Source organism: Zalophus californianus, chromosome 1 (assembly GCF_009762305.2).
Source record: "Zalophus californianus isolate mZalCal1 chromosome 1, mZalCal1.pri.v2, whole genome shotgun sequence".
NCBI lineage: Eukaryota > Metazoa > Chordata > Mammalia > Carnivora > Otariidae > Zalophus > Zalophus californianus.
Genome location: NC_045595.1, coordinates 17,761,182 through 17,784,922, shown reverse-complemented (window position 1 = coordinate 17,784,922; position 23,741 = coordinate 17,761,182). Strand labels below are relative to the sequence as shown.

General features: G+C 51.3%; 1 protein-coding gene across 2 annotated transcripts; it reads left to right on the top strand.

Moving 5' to 3' along the window:
- The first annotated feature begins 585 nt into the window (after window positions 1-585).
- On the top strand, window positions 586-23,659 carry SHISA5 (shisa family member 5). Of its 2 annotated transcripts, none has more exons than XM_027583507.1 (7): window positions 586-692; window positions 5,474-5,523; window positions 6,151-6,307; window positions 15,913-15,996; window positions 21,804-21,922; window positions 22,078-22,290; window positions 22,411-23,659. In XM_027583507.1, exons 1-7 carry the CDS (start codon window positions 601-603, stop codon window positions 22,488-22,490), a joined length of 795 nt encoding a protein of 264 aa, XP_027439308.1. In that variant the 5' UTR covers window positions 586-600; the 3' UTR covers window positions 22,491-23,659. The 2 variants fall into 2 exon arrangements, with proteins under 2 accessions (XP_027439308.1, XP_035583188.1); XM_035727295.1 differs by lacking the exon at window positions 586-692 and adding an exon at window positions 3,649-3,845 and having other exon boundaries at window positions 22,411-22,568.
- The last annotated feature ends 82 nt before the right edge of the window (window positions 23,660-23,741 follow it).

Sequence of the window (23,741 nt, the reverse complement as noted above, 5' to 3'; positions counted from 1 at the left end):
TATTTGCCAAGCCCAACAAGAAGCCCAGGAAGAGGGACCCCCAGGAGAAGGTAAGGTGGAGGGTGGACCCGAAAGGGAACGTCAAGACAAGCTACTGCCACAGGCCCCTACTATGGGGAGCACAGAGGACTGGGGGCACTGAGGCAGCCCGTCCCCGAGGGGAGTGATTCAGGCCTGGTACTCAGGGGAAGGTGGCCAGTGGGCTGAAGGGGATCCTGTCTTTCCTTTTTCCTCAGTTATCCGGCACCTACTATGTGCATGGCCCTTGTGCTGGATACAGAAGACAGACGCTACCCCAGTCTCATTGACCCCCCAGAGTAGCAGAAGACACCCACATGACCCAGGGTTTGGTGTTGGGCTGGGGGAGTCACAAGGGCTGCGGGAACATAGAGGGGCACCCTAACTCAGACTTGACATCTTGGGAAGCTTCCTGGAGGAGGTGGTGTTTTAAACTGGGACCTAAAGGGTGAGCCAGAGAGGGTGAGGGGGATGTGTATGGTGGCCAGGAAGCACGAGGAGCCCCATTTTTTTGCTGGGACTGAAATCGGAACTTTACCTTAAGAGCCACGGGGAGTCCTTGCAGGATTTAGAGTGGTGGTGATGGGGGGTGGGGGGTGGCTACTGATTTGTTCTCTAGGAAGTTCAAGACTGGAAGCATGGAGAGAGGTGGTGAGACCAGAGCTGGGTCAGTGGTAAGTAAAAGAATGTTCTGGAGGTGAGAGTGGCAGAGTGGGGGGGAGTTGAGCACCAGCCTGGGTGACCAGGTGGAACTGGGGAGACAGGTGTGAGTTGTCTGTGGTGGCCCAGGAGCTCTTGGGAGGTGGTGTTCTGGGAGTCCTCGGGGCCTGGACTGTGGTGAATGGACAGAGAATCTCAGAGGCCAAGTCAGCTGGCAGAGAGCTCAGGGCAGGGAGGGGGCAACAGTAGAGTTGTGGGTGGAAGGTGAGGAAGGTGAGGATCAGGTGGTCCGGGACACCAGCAGGGAGTGCAAGGCGGGAATGCAGAGGGAGAGGGTGAGGGCATAGGGGAGGACCCCTGTGGTGCCAGTGGCCTGGGACAGGGGAACAGCAGATGGGGGGGGAGTGTGCCCTGAAATGAGGTGTGAGCCATTTCATGTAGACCAGACGGGAAAGGGGCAGAATTTAAGGTAGGGTCTGCTTCTAAGCAGGGAAGGGCACCGGCTGGAATGAAGAGCGGGTGGGGGAGGCCTGAGGAGACAGGCTGTCAGAGGGGTGCTTCTGAGCGCAGCAGCCCCGGCTGCCGGGCCCCTCCGTCCCATACATGTGGCCTCGCACTGTGTTTGCTGAGCTAGTCCAGCTGTCTGGGTCCTTACCTCATGTGTCCTGCCTGTAGGACCCTCACTCTTGTTGAGTACACTTTTTTTTTTTTAATGTCAACTCTACACCCAATGTGGGACTTGAGCTCACGACCCTGAGATCAAGAGTCGGACTGGAGGACCCTCCATCTTGTCGAGACCCCCACATTTGGCACAGGGAGTTTGGTTTCTGCCTCGGAGGGGCTGATTTCCCCAGGCGGCTTGTGGAAGTGACCATTTCCCAGCTACACAGACTTGGTGCCCTCCTCCCCTGCATGGACACACGCTGCTCGGGTGCACGACTGTGATTTTCCCAGCCTCAGGCTATTCCTGGCCTCCAGCCCCTCCTGTCCGTGCACAGCTCTGGGTGGGCCATGGAGCCCATGAAGGTTTCCCACTTTTGTGAGGTGTAGGAAGATGAGAGGGCATGGGGACCCCAATCCTGAAAAGGTCAGGGAGGATGAGGCCAGGGGAGAAGCCCCGAGAGGAAATGGGGTGGGGGTGTCAGAGCAGAGAGGCCAAAGACAGGTGACAGGACGTAAGAAAGCTCTGAGAAGCTTTGCTGAGGGCAGGGCCTATGTTATGAAGAGAGACCGAGTTTGTGGGACACAGAGAAGGCTGGGCACCCAGGGTGTGGAATAAGGGGTCAGAGGCTGGCTGGACAGGTGCAGGTGGAGGGGAGCATATGGTGGCTGTTGGGCATGCAGAAGGGGGACCTGGGCTGCATCCAACTTCACACCGTATTGCTGGGGGGGGGGGGTGGGAGGCAGAGGCAGCGGGGCAGGATGAGGCTGAGCCGTGTCAGGGAGGGCTCCTCCTTCTGCCCGGGGACAGCCATGCCTCTGTCTCGTGTGCTGAGTCCTGAGCCCTTCCCGACCAGGTGGTGGCTCCTGGCTGAGCTGTCTCCTCCCTCTTCTCACACCCCAGCCTGGGGAACTGCACTGAGGACCTCCCAGGTTGTCCTCTGGGGTCTCTTTGTCCTAGCGATGCCCCTGTCCTCAGGTGAGAAACATGCGGCGGCACACGGGGTGTATTCACTGGCCCAGGTGCCCAGTCAGTGCGACATTTCATGTTTTCTGCCTTGAGTACAATGTACTGGATGTGCCAGGTGTGGGGTGGGCAGCAGGTCAGAAACCCTGGGTAAAAAAATGCTGGCCATAGACTGAACACCTGTGCCCTCCCAAAATTCAGATGTTGAAATTCTAACCCCAAGGTGATGGTATTTGGAGGTGGGGCCTTTGGGAGGTGATTAGGTCTTGAGGTGGAGCCCTCATGAATGGGGGTGAGTGTCCTTATAGAGGAGGCCCCAGAGAGGTCTCTTGGTCCTTCTGCCAAGTGAAAACACAGGGAAAAGACAATCATCTAGGAACACAGAAACTCTCATCAGACACAGAACCTGCTTGCAACTTGATCTTGGACTTCCCAGTTGGCAGAACTGTGGTTTATAAGCCCTCGAGTGGTTATAAGCCATCGAGCCCATGATGTTTTGTTATAGCAGCTGGGACAGACTCCAGACAATGCTCCTTCTCCATTTTCCTGGCTCTGCCCAGACCCCTGCCCCACAGTGAATGGCAGGGCCACAGTTAGCCACTGCCCCATCTCAAGGAGTCTTGTGTGAGCACATGGTCCTGGAACAGACACAAATTCGGGCCAGCCAGACTCCCCTGAACCAGGAGGTGGCCTAGTGTGCCTGGGAGCTGCCAGTTCCCATCCTCAGAGCAGCCCATCTGAACCAGGCTTGCCCTCAGAGGGGGGGATGAGCCTGCCTGGGCTGGGGGGTAGGATGACTGTGGGGATAGAGCTGTCAACCCAGGGGACTAGGGGATGGAGCCTCCTCAGAGCCTCTGGATTAGGCTTGCAGGAGGGACTGGCATTTATTGAGCGCCTACTGTGTGCCCAGGTCTGCTCTGGGCACTGTTCCCACCACCTCACCTGGTCCCCAGCTCCCAGGTGGGTCCGGAGAGAATCTGCTGAACAGGAGAGCCCCCCCTGCGCAAAGAATGCCTGTGTCCTGCCTCCCAAGTGTTAGGATGCAGATCCACCCCCCCGCCTCCCCCCCGCCTCCCCCCCCCGGCTCCCCCCCCCCCCCCCCCCCCCCCCCCCCCCGCCAAGACCCCCTCCGGGCCAAGGGCTGGGAACAGGGGAGGGAGGCGGAAAGTATCCCGAGCCCAGAAGGCGACGTCGGGGCTCGCCAGGTACTGCCGTCGCCCAGAACGGGCTGGAGTGTCCGCGTGGCCCCTGGACGTGCGCCTGGCCCGGAGGCTGGGAGGGGCGTCCGCTCCCCCTCCCTGGCCTCGCTCTCCTCCCCTCCACTCCCTCCTCCGGGCGGGGTTCCCGGAACAGGCCGCCAAGGGCGGGGCGAGGAAGCTGTGGCCGCACGGGTCGCTGCGGCTGCGGCGGCACCTCAACCCCTGCTGCTTCTGTCCGTCTGTCCTGTGTCCGTCCGCCGCCCAGCCATGACTGTGTGGGTCCCCGCGCCACGGATCCTGCTGCTGGTGCTGCTGGTGCTGCTGCTCCCCCCCGCCTCCAGGTGGTGAGCCTCGCGGGGTGGGGGCAGTTCGTCCCGGGCAGGGACAGTGTATCTGGGAGGGGGGCAGCCACATTCGTGCGTCCCTGGAGTGAGCCCAGGCAACACCATCCCCAGTGTCCCCTACCCCCAATAACCCCAAGGCAGCCAGCTAACCCCCAGGACTGACTTGACCTCAGTCAGCACCCCTGTGTCTGAACAGACTCTAGGAAGTTGCCACCATTGTTGTGCCCCGGGTAATGGTGGTAGTGGTGGGGTCTGTGCTCCCTTAGATGTTCCACAGGATTGGGTCCCCAGGGGCTGGGGTAGGAGTCCCTGCCTGGCCTTAGCCTAGGGTGGCGGCAGGAGGGAGGCTTGGCCCCTCTATCAGAGGCCTTCCCTTCGGCTCTATTTACTGGCTGGACTCCCCCACCCCCTGTTCCCATGGCCCTTGTGTTCCTGGGGACGCCTGAGGCTGGCCTCCCGGGTTGGAGGAAACACCACTGTGTGTGTTGATGGTAGACTGATGATTCACCATCGGAGGAGGCCAGGCTGGGGGCCATTTCGGGGTAGGAATTGGAACAGCCCCTTGCCCAGCCAGAGGAAGCTGAGTGATCCCTCTGGGGTGAGTGGCTTTCTCGAGGAAAAGGGCTTTATTTCCTGGGGGGCTGAGATGAATCTGGGGACCTGGGGTGGGAAAGTGAGAAGGTGGAGCCCCGGTCCCTGGTCCAGTGAGATCTGGCAAGCCTCGTCCAGTGTGTCCGGGGCCCAGAAGAACATTTCTGTCGTGGGCTCTTGGCCCAAACGGTGCAAGGGGTGTGTGTCTTCAGCCCCAGCTTAGAGGCTGGGCTGTGCCCATAGAGGCTGAAAGGACCCTGCTGGAGGTGGGTCACCTGAGTTACCCGGTAGCATGGGCCATGCTGACCATACCTGCTGTCAGGTGGACAGCTGGCTGGGGGGAGCCTGGGAGTGGTCAGGTCCTCCGCGCCTGCAGCCTTGCCCAGAGCAGGATTCTGCCTGAACCTGTCAAGAATGGAGCACCCCGCCCCCGTCCCCCATCCCCTTTCTAGTTCTCTCTTCTCAAGGAGGTCACTCAGTGCCTCTGTCTCTGGGACTCGCCCTGTATGTGATACACTGACCAGGCTGAGTCTCCAGACACGGCATGCTGCCCTGGGGCTCTGGCCAGTCTGGGTCCCCAGGGTCCAGGTGCTGGGCCAGGACTGTTTTCAGGAGACATAGCCACACTTCAGGGTTTATCATCAGACCTGTCTCCAGGCTACCATAACCGTCTGGGCCTTGCTGGACTGGGTGTTCTCTTCGGGGTCTGTCCAGGCACAATCTGGGACTGCCCCCCTCCTGCTGGTGGGCACTAGGTCTCTGCTAATGTTGCTTAAGGATGCATGGGAACGTTTGGCTGTAGCATCTTCCTGGAAGTTTGCAGGCCTTGTGGTCTCCCAAAGCCCTGGGTCATTTCCCACACTTGTCAGCCAGGTCCTCTCAGTATGACCTGGAGTTCTGGAGCTCTGTCCTTACCCCAGCTTGTGGGAAAGTCCTTGGATCCCTACTCTGGCTGAGAGCCTTGTAATGGCTCTGGGGCTTAAAGTGGTGCCACTGCCTCGGAGCCCTGGCCACCAACTGTAAACGTTTCCTAGGCACCTGCTGCAGGCCCTGCCCAGGGCTAAGCGCTTCACGGACATTTACGGTGGGTATGACCGTGGCCAACGGTGGGTCTGCCGTGAGGGCGTGGTCTGTGAGCGCCAGGGCCCTGCAGTCCAGGGTCTAGCGGAGGCACTGAGTGGTGAGGAGAGGGAGTAAGGATTGAGAACGGGTTGGTCCAGTGCCTGGGCCCCAGCAGCTGGTTGGGGGCGTTACTGTTCAGCCCTGACTGCTGGGCTTGGGCAGCTTCTAGAGGAGGGGGCCTGGAGTAAGGCCTTGAAAGATGAGTAGATTTGAAGACGGGAATGGGAAACAGGCAAGAATATGGGCCGAGTGTGGATAGAGCTGGAAAGTCGGGGTGACCATCAAAGCCCTTTGCAGTCCAGAGCCTGCTTTGTGGACCCTGGACTTGATCCTGAGGCAGTGGAGACCAGGGATGGTCCGCGAGCGGGAAGTGGCCCCTCCAAACTCCCACTTAGGAAGGTCAGTCTTCATCAGAAGACAAGTGACTGGTGGAGGAGAGAGGGAGCCCGGTTAGGTGCCTCTGCTGTGGGGCAGGGGGGAGAGCAAAGCAGTGCTAAGGGAGGGGCTACGTGGGCTGGGACATGGCTGAGATCTGGCATGAGGCCTGGCCCTCCGGCCACCGATTAACAAGTGTGCTTTTCCGCTCCAGCCCACAGCGAGGTATGTGTGGCTTCCCGTGGACGCAAATTCTTCCCTGAGTCCTGTCCTGATTTCTGCTGTGGCAACTGTTACAACCAATACTGCTGCTCTGATGAGCTGAAGAAATTTGTGGGCAGCGAGGGAAGTTGTGCCGGGCCTGAGGCCAGGTGGGTGCACAGTGGTGGCAGGGTGGGAGGCCTGAGCCCGCCCCCAGCAGGAGTGTGCCTGAAAGAGAAATAGCCCTGCCCCTCTGGCCTCACAGCCCCCTCAAGATGCTAGAGCACTGGACCAGGGATGGCGGTAAGGGTGGGGAGCTCCTATTCTGGGCTTGCTCAGTTAGTCCCCTGCCCCTCTCTCCCCAACCCTCAAGGGCTCCAGCTTACCTGGGTCACTCAGTCTCGGGCTGAGCAGTTTTCTCAGGGCTGGTGGCCTCAGCTGGCCCTGTGGCTCACCCCTGGGTATATACCTGGACCAGCAAGATGCACACCTTGGTGTGAGTGTACCCTGTAGCATATGCATGCACCTGGCAGGGGACTGTATATGATTTGCATAGGTATCATCTTGTGGGTCCTGGGGCGCACATCACACTCTGCACCATGCCTGTGTCCTCTTGGTGTGGCCAGTGGATTTGCATTCCATCTGGGTTTAGACCGTTTCATGGGCTGGAAGCAAGGTCTCCCTTTGCCACGTCTGTGTTTCTTTTGTGTTTGGTCATAGGGATAGAGAGGGTAGAGGTGGTCCAACTTCTCAGCTCATGGCAGGTGATCACCACTGGTCTGGGCAAGCCCAGCCCAGCCCGTACCATCTTATATATTTAATCTCACATGACCTTTCCATTTCCCTCTCACCCCATAAGCAGCCAGTCTGTATGTCCTTTTCATTGTTTGTGTGATTGATTGATTGATTGATTGATTTTTAAGTTAAAGTTCTTTTTTTTAAACTCTACACCCAACATAGGGCTCAAACTCACGACCCCAAGATCAAAAGCTGCATGGTCTACCGACTGAGCTACTTTGTGTTTTGAAAAGTCTACATTGTTTTGTGGATACAATGAACTCCCTTACTTTTTTGCATTCAGCACAGCGTTTTTATTTGTAAGACCCATTCATGTTGCATTGTGTATACCTGGCCTGTGCCCACCCCTGTGGTGTCATTCTGTGTGGTGTGAGTCCTAAGCTTGCTATCACAGATAATTGCTGTGGGCATCTTCCGATACTTCCTTTCTCTTTTTGTGGAACCATGTGAGAATTTCTTGGATGTGTACATGGGAGCAAATTGCCAGGTCAGTGAGATGTATGTAGTTACTAAGGACTTCCAAGATGTTCTTGGGAATGGCAGCACCAGGCTGCATACCTGCCAGCCACACCTAAGGATTCCTGATGGATCATATTCCACCCTTTCACTGGAAGTGAACACCTTTTGGTGTCCTTATATTTTTACATGTGTCTTTAAAAAAAAAATCCATTCCAGTAATTTTTTTTAAAATACAGCATTCCCTTTAAATTTAATGTAATTATTGGTGTTCTGAGATTATATTTGCCATCTTATTTTGTGCTTTTTTTGGTCTCTCCTAGTCTGTATTTCTTTTTTTTTCACTTACCATATTGTTTTGGTTTGTTCTTACTCCATTATTTTTTCTTCTACTCTTTACTTCTTTTACCTTCTGTATTCCTTTATTCCTTTTTCTTGCCTCATTGCACCGGCTGGGACTTCCATTGCAATGTTGAATAGAAGTGGTGAGAGCAGATCTCCCTGTCTGGGTCTCAATTTTAGGGAGAAAATATATAGGATTAGGTATGATGCTAGCTGTAGCTTTTTCATTGGTACCCTTTACCAGATTGAGGAAGTTTCCTTCTATTTCTAGTTTGCTTGGACTCCTAGTCATAAAGGGATCTTGAATTTTGTCAAATAGTTTCCCTGCCCCTATACTTTTTCTAGGTACTTTTTGATGGTACTGTAAACAGTATAGTTTAAAATTCTCATTATTTATTGATATAAAGTTAATACATTTTTATAAACTGACCTTGTATCCAGAGACTTTACTAAATTTGTGTATTAATTTAAGTGATTTTAATTGAAACTTAAGAATTTTCTACAAAAGTAGTCACATCATGTGTAATTAATGTTTTATTTCTTCCATTCCAGTTCTTGTGCTTTTAATTAATTTTTCTTGCTCTATTGCACTGGCTAGGATCTCCAGTACAGAGTTGATTGGAAGTGATGATAGGTAGCATTCTTGTCTCAGGGGAAGGCTTTCATTGTTTCATGATTAAAAATAATGTTTGCTGTAGTTTTTTTGTTTTTAAAGACACCTTATTAGACTAAGGAAGGATTCTGCTAATCTGGTAGTGATACTAAGAACTCTTTTTTACAAATCCTTGGTGCCTTTTAAAGATTTATTTATTTATTTGAGAGAGAGAGAGAGTACACGAGTGGGGAGAGAGGCAGAGGGAGAGGTAAAGAGAGAATCTCAAGCAGACTCCCTGCTGAGTGCAGGGCCTGACGTGGGGCTTGATCTCACAACCCCAAGATCATGACCCGAGCCAAAATCAAGAGTCGGGCACTTGACTGACTGAGCCACTCAGGAGCCCCTCCTTGGTGCCTTTTAAAAGAAACACATTTCTGGGGCTCTTGGCTGGCTTAGAGGAGCCTGCAACTCTTGATATCAGGGTCATGAGTTCAAGCCCCATGTTGGGGATCGAGATTACTTAAATAAATAAAGATTTAAATGGAACATATTTCTTTTGGGTAAATATCTAGGAGTAAATTTGCTGAGTCATTGGCTGCATGTGTTCAGCTTTGGCAGGTACTCACAGTTTTCTAGCATTGTTGTACCATTTATGCCCTTACCAGCCATGAGTGAGAGTTCCAGTTTGCTGTGCCTCCTCTCAAAACTTGGCATTGTAAGTCAATTTTAAAAAATAGAGGTATAATTACATATAGTAAAATGCACAGGTCTTAATGTTTCAGCTTGATGAGTTTTAGTAAATGTATACTTCTCACATATAATACCTCAGGCAGGATCTATATCATTTCTATTTCCTAGAAGGTTTTAATTTTAGTAATTTTGCTGAATGTGTAGTAATACCTCATTGTGTTGTTTTAAGTTTTAAGGGTTTTGAAATTTATTGAGATTCATTTTATGACCCAGCATATACTATACCTTGGTAAATGTTTCATATGAACTTGAAAAATGGTATATTCTGCAGTTGTTGGGTGTAGTGCTTTAGAAGTGTCAGTTAGGTCAAGTTGGTTGATAATGTGTTTAGATCTTTTCCGTCCTTATTGATTTTGTCTGCTTGTTTTATCGATTACTGAGAGACCACAGATATGTTTATTCTTCTTTTAGTTCTGTCAATATTTGCTTCATGAATTCTGATGCTTTGTTATTAGGTACATACATATTTAAGATTGGTTTGACTTTCTGATGAAGTGTTCAATTTATCATGTGTAATGTCCCTCTTTATTTCTTGTAATACTATTGTAAACCTCAAAGACAGTATTTTGTTTTTGACAGTGAATATTTATTTATATTTATCCATATATTTATCTTCTCTGCTGCTTCTTATTGCTTCCTACATCTTTAAGCCTCAACTGAGATTGTGTTCCTTCTACTTCTCATGCAGGTATGCTGGTGTCAAATTTTCTCCATTTTTGTTTCTCTGAAAATGTCTTTAATTTCACCTTCCTTCTTAAAGGATACTTTTCCAGGTTATAGATTTCTAGGTTGGCAGCTGTCAACTTCTTTCAACATTTTAAAGCTTTCACTCCATTGTCTTTTCTTATTTTTTTATTTATTTTTTTAGTAATCTCTACACCCAACGTGGGGCTCGAATTTATGACCTTGAGATGCTTTTCTGACTGAGCCAGCCAGGTGTCCCATTCCATTCCAGTCTTCTGATTTCTGTCCTTTCTGTTGAGAAACCAGTTGACAGTTTAATTATTGCTCCTTTGCAAGCAACATGTTTTTTTCTGAGTACTTTTTTTTAAACTTTTAATTTTTTTAAGATTTTATTTATTTATTTGAGAGAGAGAGCAAGCGAGCGCGCGTGCATGCACGCATGCTTGCGTGCAAGCCAGGGGAGGGGCAGAGAGAGAGAGAGAGAGAATCTCAAGCAGACTCCTCATCGAGTGGGGAGCTTGATGTGGGGCTTGATCCCACGACTCTGAGATCATGACCTAAACTGAAATCAAGAGTTGAATGCTCAACTGACTGAGCCACCAAGGCTCCCCCTCTGACTACTTTTAAGATTTTTCTTTGTATTTTGTTTTCAGCAGTTTTGCTGTGATGTGCCTGGGTGGCTTTGTGCTGCTTGGGCTTCACAGTACTTCTTGAATTGTTTTTTCTTCAGTTTTGAAAAATTGGCAGCTGTTATCTCTTTAAAGATTGCTTCTGCTCCATTTTCACACTCTTTTTCTTTTGGGACTCTAATTACACATATGTAAGACCTCTTGTAAACCTCTTGTATTTCATATTTCACCCACCATCTTCTGTCTTTATATTTACTATCTTTTTGTGTCTCTGAGCTTCAGTCTACATGTATTGGACCTGTCCTCCAGTTTATGAATTATACCTTCAGCTGTGTCTAATGCATTTTGAATTTGTAGTATCGCTTTTTAGTTCTAGAATTTTTGTTTCTTTTATATTTCATGTTCTCCTCAACAGCTCGATTTTTTTCTTTCATCTCCTTGAACTGTGTATGTGGTGGTGTTTAATGTCAGTGGCTTCAATATTTGAAGCCCCGTGGTATTTCTGTGGTCATTTGCCTCTGTTGTTTGTATTCATGTTGTCTTGTGTCCTAGTGTTTCTGAAAAATTTTGATGGTGTGCCTAACATTACATTTACAAAATTGATTGTAGAAATTTGGAGCCCAGGACCTCTTCCAGGGAGGATTTGTGTTGCTTTTGCCAGGGACACAGCACTCTTAAGATCATCTTGGTCTGGGGCGCCTGCGTGGCTCAGTCGTTAAGCGTCTGCCTTCGGCTCACGTCAGGATCCCCGGGTCCTGGGATCGAGCCCTGCGTCGGGCTCCCTGCTCAGCGGGGAGCCTGCTTCTCCCTCTGCCTGCCGCTCCCCCTGCTTGTGCTCTCTCTCTGACAAATACATAAAATCTTAAAAAAAAAACAAAAACAAAAACAAAAAACATCTTGGCCTAACTGCAGAGACTTAGAGGATTAGAGGCTAAGCTGTCTAGTCACTTCCTCCTTTCTTGGGGTGCAGATTTTGAGGTCTCATCCCAAGTGAGTGGGAATCATCAGGGCCTCCCCACCTGGTGGGCTCTGGGTGCAAGTCTCACCTGAGACTTTCAGAGAACAGGGCCTCAGATGCCATGCTTACTTCCATGGAGCTTTCTTTCCAGCCTTCCACACATCGGCGTGGTATCCTATTGCTCACTAAAGCCTACACACGGATTTTTTTTTTAGGTTTCATTTATTTAAGTAATCTCTACACCCGATGTGGGGCTCGAACCCATGACCCCAAGATCAAGAGTCGCATGCTTTTCCAACTGAGCCAGCTAGATGCCCCTGCACACTGGTTTTTAAAAACTATTTTCTCCTCAGCTTCACCTTCCCTTCAAATGCAGGATATAGTTGTTCCTAATGCTTTTTAATTTTATTTTGTTTTACATTTAATTTTGGAAATTTTCAATATATACAAAAGCATAGAGAATAATATAATAATTCTACATATCCATCACCTGCTTCCATAGTTACCAACGCTCTGACACTATTATTTTATACACCTCCCACCACTTTTTTTTCTGATTATTTTAAAACAAACAAAAATTAAAACATCATAAAAATTTCTCCCAAGGGCTCCTGGACGGCTCAGTCATCAGTTGAGCGTCCAACTCTGGATTTTGGCTCAGGTGATGATGTCAGGGTCCTGGGATTAAGCCCTAGATGGGCTCTGTGCTCAGTGTGTGTGTGTGTGTGTGTGGGGGGTCTACTTGAGATTCTCTCTCCCTCTGCCCCTTCCTCTGATCTCTCTCTCTCTCTCTCTCTCAAATAAATAAATAAATAAATAAATCTTTTTAAAAAGTCTCCTTAAATGTTAGTTTTCATCTGTACAAATGAGTCCTTTGTAAAGAAATATAACCACCATTTCAGTAACACATTTGGCACAATTAACAGTAATTCATTAATAATTTTTAATGCCAGTCTGTCTTTAGTTGCCTCCACTTGTTCCAAAGTGCCTTTTCATGGGTGGTTTGTTCAAATCAGAATCCAAAGAAGGTTATTATTGTTATTTTTTTAAAATCAAAGTATAGTTGACATACAATATTCTGTTAGTTTCAGGTATACATCATAGTGATTCAGTATTTTTATATGTTACAAAATCATCCCCATGGTAAGTGTAGTCACTGTCTGTCACCATACAAAGTTACTACAATATTATTGCCTATGTTCCCTGTGCTGTACGTTACATCCCTATGGCTTATTTATTTTATGACTGCAAGTTTATGCCTCTTAAGCCCCTTTACCTCTTTCACCCACCCCACCCCCAACTTGTCCTTCCTCTGTAACCACCACTTTGTTTCCTGTATCGGTGAGGCTCTTTCTGTTTTGGTTTGTTGTTTGTTAAACTCCACATAGAAGTGAAATCATATGGTATTTTTCTTTCTCTGTCTTATTTCAGTTAGCATAATACCCTTTAGGTCTATCCATGTTGTCGCAAATGGCAGGATTTCATTCTTTTTGTGGCTGAGTAATATTCCTGTGTGTGGTGGGTGTGTGTGCATGTGCCTCACATCTTCATTATCCACTAATCTACCAACAACACCTAGATTGCTTCCACATCCTGACTATTATAAATAACTCTGCAGTGAACATAGGGGTGCACATATCTTTTCAAATAGGTGTTTTCGTTTTCTTCAGATAAATATCCAGAAGTGGAATTGCTTGTATATGGATTATATGGTATGCCTATTTTTAACTTGTTGGGGGAACCTCCATACTGTTTCCCACAGTGGCTGCACCAGTTTGCATTCCTAACAGCGCACGAGGGCTCCCCTTTCTCCACATGCTCCCCAGTACGTGTTATATTGTGTCTTTTTGATACTAGCCAATGAACTATTACTTTTATTTTATTTTTATTTTTTAAAGATTTTTTATCTATTTTAGAGTGAGAGAGAGAGGGCAGTGGGGAGGGGCAGAGGGAAAGGGAGAGAAAATCTCAAGCAGATGCAACAGCGAGTGTGGAGCCTACGTGGGGCTTGATCCCACGACCCTGAGATCACAAACTGAGTCGGAACCAAGAGTGAGACACTCAACCAACTGTACCACCCAGGCGCCCCTGAAGTTAATTACTTTTTTTAAATTTTTAATTTTTTTAGTTTGTTTTTTTTTTAAGATTTTATTTATTTATTTGACAGAGAGAGAGAGAGCACAAGCAGAGGGAGGGGCAGTGGGAGAGGGAGAAGCAGGCTCCCCGCTGAGCACGGAGCCCAATGTGGGGCTTGATCCCAGGACCCTGAGATCATGACCTGAGCTGAAGGCAGATGCTTAACCAACTGGGCCAGCCAGTTATTACTTTTAAAATCTCTGTTGTACCTGTAGTTATTTCCCCTTTTTTATTATGTATTTTTTTCTTTTTGTGTCTTCTCCTTGATGAGTCTTGTCAGAGGGCTTACCTACTTTGGGTTTTTAAATCTTTTCGTATTGGGCGCCTGGGTGGCTCAGATGGTTAAGCGTCTGCCTTCGGCTCAGGTCGTGATCCCAGGGTCCTGGGATCGAGTCCCGCATCGGGCTCCCTGCTCCTTGGGAGCCTGCTTCTCCCTCTGCTTCTCTCTCTCTCTCCCTCTCTCTCTCTGTCTCTCATGAATAAATAAATAAAATCTTTAAAAAAATAAATCTTTTGTATTATTTTTTGTGGCTATTCTCTTATTTTTGTGTTTCCCTTTATTAATTCCTTCCTTATTTGGGGGATTTGCTCTATTACTTTTTCCCCACCTTCTTGAGTTTAACATCTTACTTTTATTATTTATTTATTTTTAAGGATTTTATTTATTTATTCATGAGAGACAGAGAGAGAGGCAGAAGCAGAGGGAGAGGGAGAAGCAGGCTCCCTGCTGAACAAAGAGCGCAACATGGGACTTGATACCAGGACCCTAGGATCAAAACCTGAGCCAAAGGTAGACGCTTAACTGACTGAGCCACCTAGATGTCCTAACATCTTACTTCTAAAGATAAATAAATTTCTGGGGCAGCTGGGTGGCTCAGTTGGTTGAGCATCTGACTCTTGATTTCAATTCAGCTCATGGTCTCAGGGTCATGAGATCGAGCCCCACGTCAGGCTCTGTGCTCTGTGGGGAGTCTACTTGAGATTCTTTCCCTCTCCCTCTCCCTTTGCTTCTCCTCCCGCCTGCACTCTCTCTCTCTTTCTGAAATAAATAAATCAATCTCTTTTAAAAAAGATAATTAATTTCCATCTAAGAACTGTGTTAGCTGTGTTTCATGAATTTTAACCTGTAGTATTTTTGTTATCCAGTTTTACTAATTTCTTAATTTCTTTTTTTTTTGGCACAATTTTATTTTTTCTTCCAAATTTTTGTTTAAATTCTAGTTAGTTAACATACAGTGTAATATTGGTTTCAGGAGTAGAATTTAGTGATTCATCACTTACATACAACACCCAGTGCTCATCATAACAAGTGCACTCCTTTTAATACCCATTACCCATTTAGCCCATCCCCCACCCACCTCCCTCCATTAACCCTCAGTTTGTTCTCTATAGTTAAGAGTCTTTTATGGTTTGCCTCCCCTATCTCCTTCTCTTTTTCTTTTCCCTCCCCACACATTCATGTGTTTTGTTTCCTAAATTCCCAAATGAGTGAAATCATGTGGTATTTGTCTTTCTCTGACTGACTTATTTCACTTAGCATAATACACTAGCTCTATCTACATCATTGCAAATGGCAAGATTTCATTCTTTTGATGGCTGAGTAATATTCTGTTGTATGGATATACCACATCTTTTTATTTTAAGATTTTATTTTTTTATGTTTTTATTTGTTTGAGAGAGTGTATGTGTGCACACAAGTGTGGGGGAGGGGCAGAGGGGGAGAGAGCGAAGCAGAGTCCCTGCTGAGCAGGAAGCCTGACCTGGGGCTTGATCCCAGGACTCTGAGATCATAACCTGAGCTGAAAGCAGATGCTTAACCCCGCCCCTGCCAGGTGCCCCGATATACCACATTGTTTTTATCCATTCATCAGTCAGTGGGCACTTGGGCTCTTTCCATAATTTGGCTATTGTTGATAATGCTGCTATAAACATCATGCCCCTTTGAATCTGTATTTTTGTATTACATATTTCTTAATTTACTTTATAATTTCTTATTAATGCACAATTTTGTTGCTGTTTTTCTTTTTGGTACAATGTTAGTTTCTCAAGGTATGAGTTGTGTTTAGCATTTCTTTTTTCACTTTGTGGCTCGGTAGTCTTTCTCTGCTGATTTCTAACTTCATCCCACTGTGGTTAGAGAAGATAACTTTGTATGATACCAATCTTTTCAAATCGATTGAGCCTCGTTTGTGGCCTTACATGTAGTCTATACTGGAGAATGTTCTGAGTACGCTTGAGAGGAATGTGCAGCACTGTAGCCTGAGATTCTGGTGTGTGTGATAGTCATCCTCGGGAGGCCATCAGGGCTTCTCCGTGGCCTGCGCAGGATTGGCTCTTGTGCATTTTGTGTGTGTGCTAAGGTAGTGTTTGCTCCTGGTGTGCTGGGTGGGGCTTGGATGTGTTAATCATGAAGTTTCCTCTTTTCAGTGTGTCTGCTGGTACCGAGCCACTGGAGCAGCTGGGCTCGGCGCTGAGGTTTCGTTCCAGCTTGGACAGCGACCCGATGTCAGGGTAAATAAAACCTGCAGGCTGGGTACATCTTCCTGGTGGAGGTGACAGGGGCTTAGTGGGCTAAAGTGAGGGCTGTGGGCACGGATGCCACAGAGTCATTGTAGTGGGGCCCCAGAGTAGCTGACCACCAGGTCCCTGATCCTTATCTTGGAAAGTTGAGTCCTCATCATTGTGCTGGGGATGGGGGGGACTGTGGTTGACAGTTGAAAGGCCAAGGGTAGGGAGTCCCTGTTGACCTAAATGATGGATGGGGTGGGCACTGGTGACTGATGGGGAATAAGTGACAGTGATGGAGGTGATGGTGGTGACAGTGATGGTATGATGGTGACAGTGACAGGGCGATGGTGACAGTGATGGGGTGATGGTGGCAGTGGTGATGGGGTGATGGTGATGGTGACAGGGTGATGGTGACAGTGGTGGGGCAATGGTGGTGACAGGGATGGGGTGATGGTGGTGACAGGGATAGGATGACAGTGGTGATGGTGGTGGGTGATGGTGGTGATGGGGATGGGATGATGGTCATGATGGTGATGGGCAATGGTGACAATGATGGCAAGGTGATGGTGGTCATAGTGATGCAGTGATGGTGGTGATGGTGACAGAGCGATGGTGATAGTGATAGGACAATGGTGGTGACAGTGATGGGGTGACAGTAGTAATGATGGTGGGGTGACAGTGGCAATGGTGACCATGATGGCAGGGCGATGGTGGTGACAGTGACGGGGTGATGGTGGTGCTGGTGCTTGGTGATGAGGTAATGATGGTGTGGTAAAGATGCTGGGATAACTGATATGCCCAGTCCCTGTGTCAGGGCTTGTGAGTCATGGTTGCTGTATCAGGGCCCTTCTGTCAAGGGGCCGGGGAACAACGCAGTCTCCCAAACCTCAGTTCCCTTGGCCAGGTTCCTGCTCTGTGTTGTTGACACCATGACGAGGTGCTGTGACGCACCCTTCATGTGGGTGGAGTAAGCATGCAGTCCCCATGGGGCATAGGAGGAGAGGCTGCTGAGACTGGTAGCAGCAGAGAGGTGACTGGGGTGAGCCCAGGAGCACCTGTCCCTCCGTGAGCTGTGCACACAGAATGTATTTTCCTGGTGGGGTCTCTTCCATGTGCTGCATGCCCCTGCCCTGGTGGATCTAGAAGCCCCTTTCAGGAGAAGATCTGCCCAGGCCTGGTTGCCCCTTTGGAGGAGGACACTGGGGGCTCCGGACCTGTGCGGGGGGTCCAGGTGCTTGCCTGTCCCATCCTGCCCTGTGAGCCTGGGTGGGTGTGAGGTCTCAATGGCCACAGTGAAATCAGGACAGGGCTTCTGAGAGTGGGGAAGTACCACAGAGGTACAGCCTGTGGTCCCTCCTCAGTGCCCAAGGCCCGGCCTCTGCACTCTGGTCTGCTGGCTGATCCTGCACCCTTGGCTGATTGGAGACTAACACCTTGATTCGCCCCTCCCTCCACACGTGGGGAGTGCCCTTCCTTTGCTGAGTCCCATAACTGTGGGCTTTCTGACGGCCCCAAAGGACATCCCGCTGTCCAGCCAGTGTGGGCCTGGGGCATTGTCCTGAGGACAGTGAAGTGTTCTGGGCAGTGCTGGTCTGAATGGCGTTTAGGAAGAAGACCATTCTGGCTGCTCCACGGAGGCTGAGGCAGGGAGGGGGTGGCAGCCATGGCTTCCCAGTTCCAGGTGTTAGGAGGCCAGAGGGAGACCGCGCTTGGTGGGGGGAGGTGAGGCTGGAGACTGTCATTCAGCAGCTGCCTGCTAGGGAGTGGCCTGGGAGGGGTGGCGGGGGGCCTGGCCTCTGCTCTGTTGACGGGGCCAGAGGTCCAGCCCTGTGAGAGGATGTGGGATCAGGAGTGGGTGTGGGGTGAAGGGCTCAGGTTGGGTGGCAGGAGTGTGTTGAGGACTGAATCTGAGGGTCAGCAACATTTGAGGAAGGGCCTCGGGAGATGCTGAGAAGGAAGGTTCAGAGAAGCGGAAGGAAAGAGGAAGATGCTTGGGCTGTGGGGTATTGAGAAATGTGGATGCCACACCACAGAGGCCATGGCACCCTTGGCAGGAGCCGTTCAGTGCAGCAGATTGAAGAGTGAGCTGGAAACGTGTAGGGTGAAGTGAGTGTGGACAGCTTCAGGGAGAGATTTGGCTGCAAACCAGTGAAGGGGAAGACGGAGTTGGAGGAGGAGTCAGGGTGAAGAAGGGCTTCTTGGATGCTGGTGGAGACTTGAGCTGAGAGAGGGGACAGAGGGGACATTGCAGAACAAGGTCCCCATGCGGCATAGGAGGAGAGGCTGCTGAGACTGGTGGCAGCAGAGAGGTGACTGGGGTGAGCCCAGGAGCACCTGTCCCTCCGTGAGCTGTGCACACAGAACCGGATCTGGTGGGTGGTGTGCACACCCTTGTGCATGGCCCCGCCCCGGCTGTCCTGCCCACCGGGACGCGCAGGTGACTGCAGTCATGCTGCCCAACTTGCCTGCACCTGCACCTGCCCCATCCCTCCTTCCCTGCCTCTGACCAGAGCCCTGTGTCTTGCATGGCACCTGCCTTATGCAGGTTTAGGGCTTAGGAAGCAGGCAGAAGGGCAGGGTCAGCAGCGACACTTCTGTGAATGCCCTCAGGTGGGCATCTGTGTGCTGCCCCCTCGGCCAAGGGCACTGTTTACCCACTGGAGTGTTGGCTCCCTGGTGGGGTCCAGCCCCTGCTGCGCAGGCCGTGGCTAGGAGCTCCAGAGAAGTCTCAGTGGGGGAAAAAGACCCCACGTCTCCCTCTGTGGGTGACTCCTTGGGTTCTCCAAGAATGAGGCACCAGGTCAGAGTGCAGGGACCCAGAGGAGGCCACCTCTGCCTGTCACAGCCTGGATGGGTTGTGTCTTCCCTCGACATGGGCCCTCTGCTCCCCAGAGTGTGGCCATGTTACCTGTGGGCCTGCGGTTGGCCCAGGTCTTCTGCTGCCTGCTCCCCAACTTTGGCAGGTGAACCCCATCCTGCCCTGTTGAATGGTCAGTGCATTGCCAGCATCATGGTGAAAGTGCTGTTGTCCCTGCTCCAGAGAGGGTCTTTCCCCGGTCCGCACATTGGGGGTCTTTGGTCTTCTGGAACCACTGAATTCAGCCCTGCACACTCCCTGCTTGGGCTGATTCTGCTTTTTTTTTTTTTTTTTTAAAGATTTTATTCATTTATTTTTGACAGGGAGAGAGACACAGCGAGAGAGGGAACACAAGCAGGGGGAGTGGGAGAGGGAGAAGCAGACTTCCCGCTGAGCAGGGAGCCCGATGTTGGGCTCGATCCCAGGACCCTGGGATCATGACCTGAGCCGAAGGCAGACGCTTAATGACTGAGCCACCCGGGCGCCCCCGATTCTGCTATTTGAACTTGGCCTTTGGACTCTGATCTGGGAGGTCGCACCAACCCTGTAAACCGCATTCCTTCCTCTCAGAGGCGTGGTTCCACTAGAACTGTTGCCATGGGTACCACAGGCCCCTGCCACACTCTGCAACCACCCCTCAAATATTACCCTTCCTCAGAGCATCATGCCTGGCTGTCCTACTAGGTGCTGCCCACGGGGTCTCTGAGTGAATTTTTCATTCATTGGATACCTGTTGAACACTTACTGTATGCTAGGTGCTGGAGACAGAGCGATGGGCCAAAGCAAGTGCAGTCTGTGCCTCTGTGAATCCACAGGCTGGAGGCAAGGTGCATGTTAATCAAATGCTCACACAGGGTGTGTGTTTATAAACTGAAGGAGACAGGAATTTAATTCTGTAAGAGCATTTATCAAGGTGCCTGAACTTATCTGGATGGTCAGGGAAGATGTCCTCGAGGAAGTGGTATTTTGAGCTGAATTCTGAAGGGTGAACAGGAATTAATTACATTGAGGTGGGAGGAAGAGAAGGGCTGACCAGGCAGGAGGAACTGCATATACAAAGGCCCTGAGGGGACTCGTGTGTCATTCCGAGGGCCCCAGCAGCTGCTGGTGGACCTAGGTCACTGAAGGTGCCCATCAAGGAGGACAGCTGGAACAGGGCTGGCGGGCTGAGCAGGAGTGTGGCTTGGGCACTCAGGGCACCTCAGATCCCAAGGCAGCATCTGGGCAGGAGGGTGGATAGGCATGGTGAGAGGCCAGGGCTGGGCAGGCGAGGCTGGCGAGGCAACTCTGGGAGGACCGCCCGACCACCTTGGCTTCCCTCCTTGCTCCGGGCCCCTCTGGTGCCGCTGGGCCTTGCTGTGTCTTTAAGGGCTCTGCGCTGCTCTTCCCGTCACTGACGTCAGGGCGAGGGGCGGGCCAAGATTTCCCTTCCCTTTCCTCGAAAGGGGAGGGGATTAGAACTGAGTGGCCCATGATGGAAAGAGGGCGAGTCCAGGGCTGCTGGAAGCCGGGGAGTGAAGGTGGAGGCTAACATGGGGTGAGCTTGGGCGCTATACTGTGTGTGTGTGTGTGTGTGTGTGTTTCTGACGGTGGAGGCTAACATGAGGTGAGCTTGGGCCCAGTACTGTGTGTGTGTGTGTGTGTGTGTGTGTTTCTCTCCATTCCTTGGGGGCAGCAGCAGGTCTGGAAGGAGCTTGTGAGTCCGGGGCAGGTGAGGGCCGCACAGTGGCCAGTGGCTTCTGGTTTGTGAGTGCGGTTGTGTATTTTGGAGTCCACGGTGTGAAAGGTCTGCCCTAGCCTGTTGCTGGGCTGTGTGAGGGGAAGCCCCTCCACCCAGGGCGGGGTGGGGTGGGGTGGGGCCAGGCCCACCGCCTTCCCCTGGGCCCTCAGTAGAGGCGGAGGCCCTGTAGCTCACCAAGCTCCCTCCCCGTTTTATTTATTTTATTTTATTTTATTTTATTTTATTTTATTTTATTTTTTTAAGGAGGCTCCACACCCAACGTGGGTGAGGCTTGAACTCACGACCCAGAGATAAAGAGTCGTAAGCTCTACCAACTGAGCCAGCCAGGTGCCTCTCCTTCCACATTTGAATGCACTAGGTGCAGTCACCAAGCATGTGCCTTTTCTTAGAATAGAGTTTAGTCCCTGGCAACACAGGAGAGCAAGGGACTCTGTCTGCCCTTGAAAGTCAATTTTAATGAACTTCCTGCCCAGGGCCTGTCCTTTCTTTAAAGCCCCTCCACTCTTTTGTGGTACTTGCTGAGGGGCTGGAATCAGGCAGGCAGGCCTCCTCTTCCAGAAGGCAAGGTTAGCTCCAGTACCCCCATATCATCCACCTGGCTCTTTGTTTACCCACTTGCCCTACTGGTCAGAGCGTGGGAGCCCAAGGATGTATGCGAACGCCTGGCACAGTGCTGGGCACCCAGCAGGCTTGCCGTCACTCCTGGGGGGCCTGCAGCCCCTCTCTGGGGCTAGTGCTGAGGCTGTGTTCCCTGCATGCCTCTCCTCACTGTTCTGGCCACGCTGGCCTCTGCTCTCCTGGAATTTCTCCCCACCTTTGTCCCTTGTGCTGCCATTTTACCTCAACAACTGGCTCCTACACTGAAGTGTGGGCTCCAGAGGCTGTGAGCGGGTCGGTCTCGCCCACAGGGACGGGCCTGAGCCACGTGCCCGAGGACGGGCTGCTGAGTGGGTGGGGCGGACAGGGGTGTATGGTGGGGAGACACTCCAAGGGCGTAGACCCTGGGTGAGGTGCTTTACACAGACTTGCGAAATAACCCCATTTTACACCAAGGAAACAGTCTGAAGGAGAGTCAAGCTACCCCGCCGGAAGTTGCTCTGTGTTGCCCAGAGTCTCCTCTGGCAAGAGGGGTGCCCCTGGGAAGGGTGGGGTGTGGACTGCTGGTCCTGGGCCGGGGCGCGAGGCCCTGGGTCACCACCGGCTCTTTGGCAGGTTTGGGGCAACTGTAGCCATCGGCTTGACCATCTTCGTGCTCTCTGTTGTCACCGTCATTATCTGCTTTACCTGTTCCTGCTGCTATCTCTACAAGATGTGTCGCCGGCCACCACGTCGTAAGCATGCCCGCCCCCTCCCTGCCCCCCGTGACCCTGGGTGTGTAGGTGCAGAGCTCAGGTGCTGGGGGTGGGGGAGGGGGCTGACCAGGGCCCTGACTCGGCTAAGCTGGAGTGAGGGGTGGCTGTGGTCCTGACTGGGATTCTCTTTGCAGCGGTGGTCACCACCACCACGGCCACCACGGTGGTGCACACCCCTTACCCTCAGCCTCCAAGTGTGCCACCCAGCTACCCCGGACCGACATACCAGGGCTACCACCCCATGCCCCCACAACCAGGGATGCCAGTAGCACCCTACCCGACACAGTACCCCCCACCTTACCCTGCCCAGCCGATGGGCCCCCCGGCCTACCACGAGACGTTGGCTGGTGAGTATCGCTGCCAATGCTAACCCTGCCTAACCCCCCCCCCAACAAATCGCCTGCCACTGTCCCCTCACACTGCAGCCCTCCGTGTTCACAACCAACCGGTGTCCTCTCTGTTTTCAGGAGGTGCGGCCATGCCCTATCCTGCCAGCCAGCCTCCTTACAACCCGGCCTACATGGACCCCCCGAAGGCAGCCCCCTGAGCCTGTCCCTGCTTCTCTGGCTGCCACTTGGTGTGTGTGTGTGTGTGTGTGTGAGAGAGAGAGAGAGAGAGAGAGAGATGGGTATGTAGGCACGGTCTTTTTCTCCCCGTGCGTGGTGTTTGTGTCCGGTTTGTACACGAGGCCTCTTGTGATGCCAATGTGCTGGGGAGCAGTCATTGCTAGAGTTGCTGGGACCCTTCTTCGTTCTCTTCCTCACTTGAAATTGTGCTCTTTTGAAATCTCAAAATTCAAAGACTGGGGTGGGAGTTCTTTCCCATACTGCCCCAGGGAGACCAGGCCGGTGGGGGCTTGTCATGCTAGGACAGTGGGGCTTTTTGGAGGCAATGTGCCCATGTGTTCTGGTTTTGGCAGAGTGGCTAGCCACTGCTCAAGGCCACGGCCTGTCCCCAAGGTGTGGGGTACTCTTCAAGGAACCAGAGCCATCGTGGCATGGGGGTGAGGCTCGGGGCCTGGCTAAGTTGGGTTTTAATCCTTTAGCAGACGTCCCATAGTCCCCAGAACCTGTGCCATGCCCAGCAGAGGGCGGTCAGCCTCCCGAGACCAAAACACTTGAGGCAGAGGCCCACCCACCCGAGCACGGTCTGCCTGGACTGTCCCCACATCCTCCCTGGCACCACCTGGAGGGCCACGTCCACCCATGGCTCTGGCTGCCCTGGCTGGCCACGACCCCCACCACAGGTAGGCAGGGTGGCCTCTGTCCACCTGCACACTCAGGTGTCCTCCCTGCAGTGTTTTTGTTTTCCTTTCCTTTTAGGCAAAAACAGTTTGTTTCCTGTTTTAAAATGTATGTGATCATTTTTGTGAGGCTGAATCCCTTGGGTCCTGGAGGGAAACTGGCCCACTGTGGAGAGGGACCGTCAGACCTCTGATAGGCCCTACTTCTCCCCACACCAGCTTCATAGAATAGCCAGCTCCTATACCCCAGTCCACAGTATGTCCTGGCACCCAGGACACCTGGGCCAAGGGGCCGTCTGGACCAAAGGTGGAAGGGGGCCCTAGGTGGCGGCTCTGGCCCAGACATGAATACCTCGGTGTTCCCTGTTCCTCTGTTAATATCTCACCAGATCTGTCTTAGCTTTGTACCTGTTGATGTGTTTCTGAGTGTCTAGGGTCTGCACTTTTGTTTATAATAAATGCAAACATTTGGGGCTGCCGCCTTCTTTCTTCAGAGCCTTGGGTGCTGGGACTGGGCATTAGGCCATGACCATCTTCATCCATCCCTTGGATTTC

Coding starts and splice junctions, on each gene's coding strand:
- SHISA5 (XM_027583507.1), top strand. CDS start 601: ATGGGGGGTGGGGGGTGGCTACTGATTTGTTCTCTAGGAAGTTCAAGA. Junction 693..5,473: donor AGACCAGAGCTGGGTCAGTG/GTAAGTAAAAGA, acceptor AACGTTTCCTAG/GCACCTGCTGCAGGCCCTGC. Junction 21,923..22,077: donor GTGTCGCCGGCCACCACGTC/GTAAGCATGCCC, acceptor TTCTCTTTGCAG/CGGTGGTCACCACCACCACG.